Source organism: Austrofundulus limnaeus, unplaced genomic scaffold (genome assembly GCF_001266775.1).
Source record: "Austrofundulus limnaeus strain Quisiro unplaced genomic scaffold, Austrofundulus_limnaeus-1.0 Scaffold259, whole genome shotgun sequence".
Classification (NCBI taxonomy): domain Eukaryota; kingdom Metazoa; phylum Chordata; class Actinopteri; order Cyprinodontiformes; family Rivulidae; genus Austrofundulus; species Austrofundulus limnaeus.
The window spans coordinates 822720-831871 of record NW_013952661.1 but is presented as its reverse complement, the minus strand read 5'-3'; the positions used below and the strand labels follow the sequence as shown (position 1 = coordinate 831871).

At 44.0% G+C, this 9152-nt stretch overlaps 1 protein-coding gene across 1 annotated transcript in view; it reads left to right on the top strand.

The window, feature by feature from the left end:
* LOC106526107 (splicing factor 3B subunit 3) overlaps positions 1-7213 on the top strand; it is a gene marked incomplete at its 3' end in the record, with an annotated part of 12507 nt that extends 5294 nt beyond the window's left edge. The window contains 14 exon segments of the mRNA XM_014020595.1: positions 122-259; positions 324-427; positions 500-665; positions 740-835; positions 1380-1452; positions 2747-2898; positions 2975-3130; positions 3460-3615; positions 4231-4374; positions 4507-4629; positions 4707-4861; positions 5925-6099; positions 6723-6928; positions 7057-7213. Of these exon segments, the coding sequence (XP_013876049.1) occupies positions 122-259; positions 324-427; positions 500-665; positions 740-835; positions 1380-1452; positions 2747-2898; positions 2975-3130; positions 3460-3615; positions 4231-4374; positions 4507-4629; positions 4707-4861; positions 5925-6099; positions 6723-6928; positions 7057-7213 (2001 nt within the window).
* Between the last annotated feature and the right edge of the window lie 1939 nt (positions 7214-9152).

Here is a 9152-nt window from a genome sequence, read left to right as displayed (position 1 = left end):
CTGATCCATGTGGTTCTGATCCTCACCTGATCCATGTGGTTCTGATCCTCACCTGATCCATGTGGTTCTGATCCTCACCTGATCCATGTGGTTCTGATCCTCACCTGTGTTTGGGTTTCAGAACGACCTGGATGACCCGGAGCGAGGCATGATCTTTGTCTGCTCTGCCACCCACAAAACCAAGTCCATGTTCTTCTTCCTGGCTCAGACCGAGCAGGGGGACATCTTTAAGGTCACTCTGGAGACAGACGAGGAGATGGTAAGTCCAAACGGGAGGTTCTGGTTCTGCTGCAGCTGGACCATGCGTGCTGTTTGTGTTCCAGGTGACAGAAATCAGGCTGAAATACTTCGACACCATCCCCGTGGCTGCAGCCATGTGTGTCCTGAAGACCGGCTTCCTGTTTGTGGCCTCAGAGTTTGGAAACCAGTACGTCAGAACCCTCCCAGCAGGTTTGATGGTTCTGGTCCAGTCACTGATCTGAGCCTGTCTCCTCCTCAGTTACCTGTACCAGATCGCTCACCTGGGCGACGACGACGAGGAGCCTGAGTTCTCCTCTGCCATGCCGTTAGAGGAGGGAGACACCTTCTTCTTCCAGCCTCGACCCTTGAAGAACCTGGTCCTGGTGGACGAACAGGAGAACCTGTCCCCCATCATGTCCTGTCAGGTGGGTCTCATCAGAACCAGACTTGGTTTGGAAACAAACAGGATTTAGATTCTAGTTTTTTAACATCTCATCAGATCGCTGATCTGGCCAACGAGGACACGCCTCAGCTGTACGTCACCTGTGGACGAGGACCCAGGTCCACCCTGAGGGTGCTGCGACACGGACTGGAGGTACAGCCTGTCCTCATGAGACACACACACACATCGTGAGACACACACACACACATCATGAGACACACGTTGTGCTGTCTGAGGACCTGATGATGTTTTCATGTCTCTTCTCTGAATCAAAGCTGAGGAGTCTCTGAAACGTTCTGATCTCAGCCTGCAGCAGTGTGTTCAGTCTCACTGCTCTTCAGGAGGTAGTTTTACCTTAAAGTCAGGGTGTGAGGGGTCTGAGGCCGGCTGTCAGACCTGATGGGGTCTCCTGAAAGTCTCCAGACCTCCTCAGGTTCTTCTGTCCTGCTGCTTGAATGTTGAACATGTTAAATCTTAATGCGAGGCATGAGAGGAGTGTGTCTGTTTGACTGTAGAGGTTCTGACAGGAAACACCTGAGCTTTATTCCAACATTGGGCTCATTAAAAACTCTAATCTGGACTAAAGAAGTATAATAATCCCAGAGTATTCCTCCTGTTATTAAGCTCTAAATGATATAAACTCATCGTCAGGATTAATCTGATGAAATAAAACCTCTGATTGGTTATTGGTCCTCAGGTGTCAGAGATGGCCGTCTCTGAGCTGCCCGGTAACCCCAACGCTGTGTGGACCGTACGCAGACACGTGGAAGGTACGTGCAGCATATCTGTAGGATAAACAGAAAACTGTGATTTACTAATTAATGTACAGAGTTATCAACAATAAGCTTCATGGGCTAGTTTCTCAGAAGACCAGATAGTGACTCAGGAAGGAGCAGACAGACACTATATTTATAGTGAAAAAGTATATGTACACATTTACATTAACAGTGAAAATCTGAATGGCTCTTCAATAAAAATGTGCTTCGGAAAAACAAAAAACAACCAAAAAAAATCCTTTTTCTAATCAGTTCAGAGTGCCAACAATCAGTATTTCCATAAAGCCACCCCCTTCAGTTCGTTAACCCCAGGCTGGGTGAGTCTGTGGCAGGTGGGCTGGGAAGTGCTTGGACTAGTGCAGGTCGTGGGGGACAGAAGACCCTCAGGAATGAGGATAAATAACTGTTGGCTCCTACCAGCCTGGCAGAGAGTCAGAGGTCTTCACACGATGATGGTGCTCGAGGCCTGGACCATCAGCTCTCCATCCATACCTGACCTGTGTCATAAAACACAACACTCAATAAATACATTCAACTGTTTCTACTGTGCACACTAATTCAATATCAGCACTCTGCACTAAAAAGTAGTTCAAGATACAATCTTTTTCAGTCAATGTGCAATAAATAAATGGTTCAATATGAAGTCATGACAAATCCAATAAATATTTAGTGTGATTCAAACAACAAAACAGAAAAAGTGCTCAGTGAATATTAGAGCACATTAATTTCATCAGTTCTTTTAAATGAATGTCTGGATTTATATTTCAGTTACTGAGTCATCAGTGCTGCAACAAGCACAACAAAATGATGACTGAATGAGCTAACTGCTAAGCTAACGGTAACAACACTCAGTAACTCGGTCGTTTTAAACCTCACAACGTTGTTTTCACCACAGTTTAACTCACAGTAGCTGGCTCCTAGAGTTTCAACATATGAATGAGTGTCGCACAAGATTAAAGCAACAAAACATGATAGAAACACAGCTGACCTGCAGCTAATATGACCCCAGTAACCCACAGTGACTGGCTGTGTAATCTGCTGAATAATCTCATGAGAATAGATTAGAACTATGGTGAGATTTTACCGTGGGAACAAGAGAACAGCAGAACCAAGAGGGAATCAGGTTTAAACACCCGGGTTACGGTCGGCCATGTTTGCTGTTGTCTTACTGATGAGCTGGAACCAGAACAGGACCAGGACCTGTCAGAAAGCCTGACCTGTGGTGGTTTGAAGACGTGACGTTCTGACAGAAACCTCTGAGGATGAAGATCTGCTCTCCTTTCTCCAGATGAGTTCGACGCCTACATCATCGTGTCCTTCGTCAACGCCACCCTGGTTCTGTCCATCGGAGAGACCGTGGAGGAAGTGACGGACTCTGGGTTTCTGGGAACCACCCCGACCCTCTCCTGCTCCCTGCTGGGTGAAGACGCCCTGGTTCAGGTGGGGGGGCGGGGCCAGAGGTCACCCTGTGGTTGAGCTTCTTGTTTTTATCGACTCTTCTTGCCTCTGGTTCCAGGTTTACCCAGACGGGATCCGTCACATTCGAGCAGACAAGCGTGTGAACGAGTGGAAGACCCCCGGTAAGAAAACCATCGTCCGCTGCGCCGTGAACCAGCGGCAGGTGGTCATCGCCCTGACGGGGGGAGAGCTGGTCTACTTTGAGATGGACCCGGTGAGAACAGATCCATGGTGGTGTTTGTAACATTTCTTGTTGAGCTGCAGCTCTGCAGACTTTAACCTGAAACCTGCTGCTTTGTTTTAAACTGAGCAGAAGCAGAAAGAATGAAGAAAACTGACAGGTTCAAATCAGAAACCTGCCTTTGTTTCACATTTTCCTCTCATTTTGTTCACTTTTTACAGCGTAGAGATGAACTGCTCAGTTAGAGTAAATGTTTGTATAAAATCTGAACTGTGTCCTGTGAGCAGCTTGTTTAGTACAGACCACAGGCACCATGTTGGCTGTTAAAGGTAAAGTAACCCAGGTGTTTGCTCCGTCTGCAGTCCGGCCAGCTCAACGAGTACACGGAGAGGAAGGAGATGTCTGCAGACGTGGTCTGCATGAGTCTGGCCAACGTCCCGCCCGGTGAGCAGCGCTCTCGCTTCCTGGCCGTGGGACTGGTGGACAACACGGTCCGGATCATCTCCCTGGACCCGTCGGTACGAGCACAGACACGGAGCGCTGCAGCTGCTGCTGCGTCGCGCTTTGACAAACCTTCCTGTTGCTTTGTTTCATGTGTGGAGATGAAACGTGCAGACATCAGGAACTGCTTGAAATGTTTGGTTTCCTGTTGAACAAACAAAGAATTCACAGCTTTAAACTCAACTTCTGAATATTAATATAAATCTTGGATGATTTATGTACAAAGTAAAGCAGCATCTGTAAAAAGGCCTGTGAGGGTGTGGAACACACACACACACACACACACACACACACACACACACACACACACGTTCATTTATGACCCTCATCAGGACGAGGATCAGCTGCATCTCATCAGACTGAAGGAAGAAAACATGTCAGAAATGTTGATCTGGAAAATGTGTCAAAGGATTTAGATTAACAAAAGTCAGGATTGGATTTAGAAAAACTCGTTTAAACTTGTTTAATTTCATGTGTTTGAGCTGTAAATGTGACTGAAGAACAGGACGCAGTGCTGCTTTGATCTCATTAGATTTCTCTGCAGCAATAAGACACAAGCAGGAAGTCAGGGTTGATCTGTCAGGTTTCTCTGGTGTCCCTGATGATCTGACCTCTGACCTTTGTTCACACAGGACTGTCTGCAGCCTCTGAGCATGCAGGCTCTTCCTGCTCAGCCTGAGAGTCTGTGCATCGTGGAGATGGGAGGGGTGGAGAAACAGGATGAGCTGGGAGATAAAGGCTCCATGGGCTTCCTCTACCTGAACATCGGCCTGCAGGTAGTCTTCCTCACAGATACTGGTTTAGATTGGTTTACCTTCAGGAACAAGACAAATCACATCAACGATGCATAAAAACAACTGATCCAGAGTCTGAGTTTAAACTAAGCTCTTGTTTGATGTGTTTTGTAGAACGGTGTGCTGCTGAGGACGGTGCTGGACCCTGTGACCGGGGACCTGTCTGACACCAGAACACGCTACCTGGGCTCCAGGCCGGTGAAACTGTTCAGAGTCCGGATGCAGGGCCAGGAAGCTGTACGCAGCAGTTGTGTGTTGGGGGACAGGGTCCTGGACTCTGTAGGGTTCTTACATGTTTCTGTTCCTCCCGTCAGGTTCTGGCCATGTCCAGCCGGTCCTGGCTCAGCTACTCCTATCAGTCTCGGTTCCATCTGACCCCACTGTCCTACGAGACTCTGGAGTACGCCTCAGGGTTCGCCTCGGAGCAGTGCCCAGAGGGAATCGTGGCCATCTCCACCAACACTCTGAGGTACGACACGTGTGTGTTTTTAACACTGAACAGGCTCTGACAAAGTCAAACATTTGAAAATCTAAATTTTAGGCCTAAAAAGTCTTAAAACAGCCAGATTTTCATCCAAGGTCATAAATTTAATTTTGTCAGGTCTTAATTTTTTAACTTGGGATCATTCCCAGAAGTACTGGCTGCATAAATACAGTAAATCAGAGGTTGATGAATCTGTCTTCATGAAGTGCTCAGTTTACTGCTGAGTCTGCAGTTTTCACAGGACTTGTAGTTTAACCTCAGACTCAGTTTACTGCTGAGTCTGCAGTTTTCATAGGACTTGTAGTTTAACCACAGACTCAGTTTACTGCTGAGTCTGCAGTTTTCACAGGACTTGTAGTTTAACCACAGACTCAGTTTACTGCTGAGTCTGCAGTTTTCACAGGACTTGTAGTTTAACCTCAGACTCAGAACTGAGTCTGAGGTTAAACTACAAGTCCTGTGATAAGTGCAGGCAGGAAGTGGCTCAGTTTGTGACCTCTGAAGAGTTGTGTATTTAGGCTGCATGTGCCCTGGGAGTGGGATAGCCTTTCTATGTCTTAATTTTGTAATTCAGTTTCTTTCAACTATGACACCAAAATAGGTTTTAAATTGAAATTAGTCAAAGCAATACTAAGACATTTATGTGTTAAAAATTTCTGGAGCCATTTGAATGTTTCTGTTAATGTGTCGGGTTGGTCCTAAATTTCATTCCTAATGGTCTTAAAGTGTCTTTAAAAGGTCTTAAATTTAACTTACTGAAACCTGCAGGAACCCTGGACTGTTTCATTAAAATAATTTAGTGTTCTTGTATTAAAATGAAATATTTTTAACAGCTAAATTGATAGTAATAAAAGGTTTCTGTGTTAAAATGTCTGGGACCATTTGAATGTTTCTGTTAATGTGTCAGTTTGGTTATAAATGTCATTCCTAAAGGTCTTAAATGAAACTTATTGAAACCTGCATGAACCCTGCCTGAAGCTGGGATTTCTCCTGGTTTCAGTCACCTGTCAGCTTTAAAGTGACGTGTCCCTCCTCACCTGTCCGACAGAATTCTGGCCTTGGAGAAACTGGGGGCTGTCTTCAACCAGGTGGCCTTCCCTCTGCAGTACACCCCCAGGAGGTTTGTGATCCACCCAGAGACCAACAACCTGGTTCTGATCGAGACCGACCACAACTCCTACACAGAGACGACCAAAGCTCAGAGGAAGCAACAGATGGCTGAGGTACCTGTTAGAGCCCAGTTACAAACAGTGTCATCACTAACTTACTACAGTTTTTAGTAATAAAGTGTGAAAACCTCTCCTGGTCTTTTTACAGGACTTGACTTTATTTATTTTTGAACTAAACCAAAGTGTGTAACAGACTGAATTCTGTCAGAACCAGATGGGATGTTTTTACTCTTTGTGGGTACGTTTTTCCTTTAAATTAATATCTGAGCCGTCACTCTGAATCATGGAATGGGGAAGCCCGCTCTGACTCAGCTTGTGTTAGTGGGATTACTGGACCTGGTTTGATGGTTTTAGATACGTCACTGTGAACAGTGAACAGAAGTCTACACCACTAAACTGAGGCTGGTGCACGACTAAGAATGAGCTGTTAGCACGTCCTGAAGTTCCTCTTTCTGGTCCTAAAGAGTCCAGTTATTCACTCTGAAGACGTGTTAATGATGTTTGAGTTGGATTAAGTAACTAAATTAATGTTTAAAACATGAATAAAACGAGGGTTTAAACCAACCTGTGGAGTTAGTTTGGCCCTGTCTTTAAAAGAAACAATAATTCCTAAACGTTTGAGTAAATATAGCAGTGAGAGAAGTAATCCTCCTGTGGTGTGGCGCTCCTTCCTGCAGGAGATGGTGGAGGCTGCAGGTGAGGACGAGCGAGAGCTGGCTGCAGAGATGGCTGCAGCCTTCCTGAATGAGAATCTGCCAGAGGCCATTTTTGGTTCTCCTAAAGCTGGAGCAGGTCAGTGGGCCTCGCTGGTGCGTCTGGTTAACCCCATCCAGGGTTCCACTCTGGACCAGGTGCAGCTGGAGCAGAACGAAGCTGCGTTCAGGTGAGCAGAACCAGGACTTGACTCTGATTCTGTCTAAGATGTGAGGAAGCAGAACAGATCGATCAGAATGATTTAAAGTTTCAGAACTCGTACCTAACTGAATGCTTTCATGTTTTGTTGTATTTCAGCGTTGCTGTGTGTCGGTTCACCAACACAGGAGACGACTGGTACGTCCTGGTTGGAGTTGCCAGAGACATGATCCTCAACCCCAGGTCAGTGGGTGGAGGCTACATCTACACGTATCGTCTCTCAAGTGGAGGAGAAAAGCTGGAGTTTGTTCATAAGGTGGGTTTGGAACAGAAAGTACAGGTATCAGAAATACTGACTGTCCATCAGCCTTTAAAACAAATGTGCTGCAGTGTGGCCAAGTGTCTCTTCTTCAGGAACCTGAACATCTGGACTCCACGGTCCAGAGTTTTCCTCTCTGAATATCTTCATCAGTCTGATTGTTTTGTTCAGTCAGCTGGACGATTAGAGAGCCGCTAAAAAACAAATCAAATGTTTCAAAGAAAACAGTTAAAGATGAAAGATATGTTGTTAATCACAATACAGGTGTTATTAATGATAATAAAGGTGGTGTTAGTGATGAAAGGTGTTATTAATGGTAATAGATGTGTTATTAATGATAAAGTTAGTGTTAATAACAATAGAGGTGTTATAAATGATAATAAATTTAAAACAGGTGGTGTAATAGACGTGTTGAAGGGGTGAAGCTGTTGTTGCCTCTGGCTGATCTCTGGGCAGTTTCCCAGAAAGGGTCAGCATGAATCAGCTGTGAAACATTTGCCACCTGAAGTGGGAAAACTGTGGAAATGATGGATGAATCATCACATTTCACGCTCATCTCTAGGAATTTCCTAACCGCTCCAGTGGATCAGATGTTTTCCTCTCCAGCGTTTGCTCAGGATGGAGACTGTGATGAAGTGATTCAACACAATCTGCTGCTTTCTTTACATTGTTCTTTTTATGAACAGTGTCCTGAGACAACACGTTGTGACTTGGAGCTGTATAAATAAACTGGATTGAATTGAATTCCCTGTGTTCACACAGACAGGATGCTGTGTTTTTATCTGAACAGCATGTTTTCTTCATTTAGGTAAAATATGCCCATCATAACGAAGCTGACCTTTGACCCCTGCTCTGCTCCCACACCCTCAGATGTTTAAGGTTTAATGCCTTCAGATTTTTCTGTTACCTTCAGATAAATGTTGTGAACGTTCAGGATTCTTCTCATTCTTGTGCAGCACAGTGTGTTCATGTTTCATGAAGACAGGTTCTTGGTCCTGGTCCATGGTTTTCTGTTGTCATCTGCTTCAGTTTGTTTTTGTTGGGTTGAAATCCACATCTGGAAGCTCGCTGAAAGAAGCTGTTGATGCTGCTTTGGATCTGGATGTTTGAGTTTTCCTGCAGGACAGACGTTTTCTTTTCTTTATTAAACAGAACCAGTTGGGGTTCCCTCGGAAGCTTTAAAATGATCTGAAGATGCTCCTGAACTTGTTCTGACAGACATGGACAGGTCTCAGTGGTGTGAGGGTGAAGTGTTCAAAGATGATCCAAAACAAAAAGAAATAAAACTGTTGTAGAGACATCAGCAGAACTTTAAGCTTCAAAGATTTAGACTCGGAAGATTTAGTAAAGTCATAAAAGTTGTTTGTTTTGAAACGTTTCATTTAATCTGGTTTGAGTTGGAAAGTGTGAAAGATGAACAGAGAAACTGAGTGGCTCTTCATTAAATCTATCTGACATTGATCAGAGTTAGTTCTGACTCATTTTAAGCTCTTATATTTCATTATTCACTGACAAACTGTTGGCTCTCTTTATTTTAATCATTTGGTTTCATTCATAAAAACAAACCAACTATATACAGGACCATAAATATAAAACCATCTATATACAGGACCATAAAAATAAAACCATCTATATACAGGACCATAAATATAAAACCATCTATATACAAGACCATAAATATAAAACCATCTATATACAGGACCATAAATATAAAACCATTTATATACAAGATCATAAATATAAAACCATCTATATACAGGACCATAAATATAAAACCATCTATATACAGGACCATAAATACAAACCATTTATATACAGGACCATAAATATAAAACCATCTATATACAGGACCATAAATACAAACCATTTATATACAGGACCATAAATATAAAACCATCTATATACAGGACCATAAATACAAACCATTTATATACAG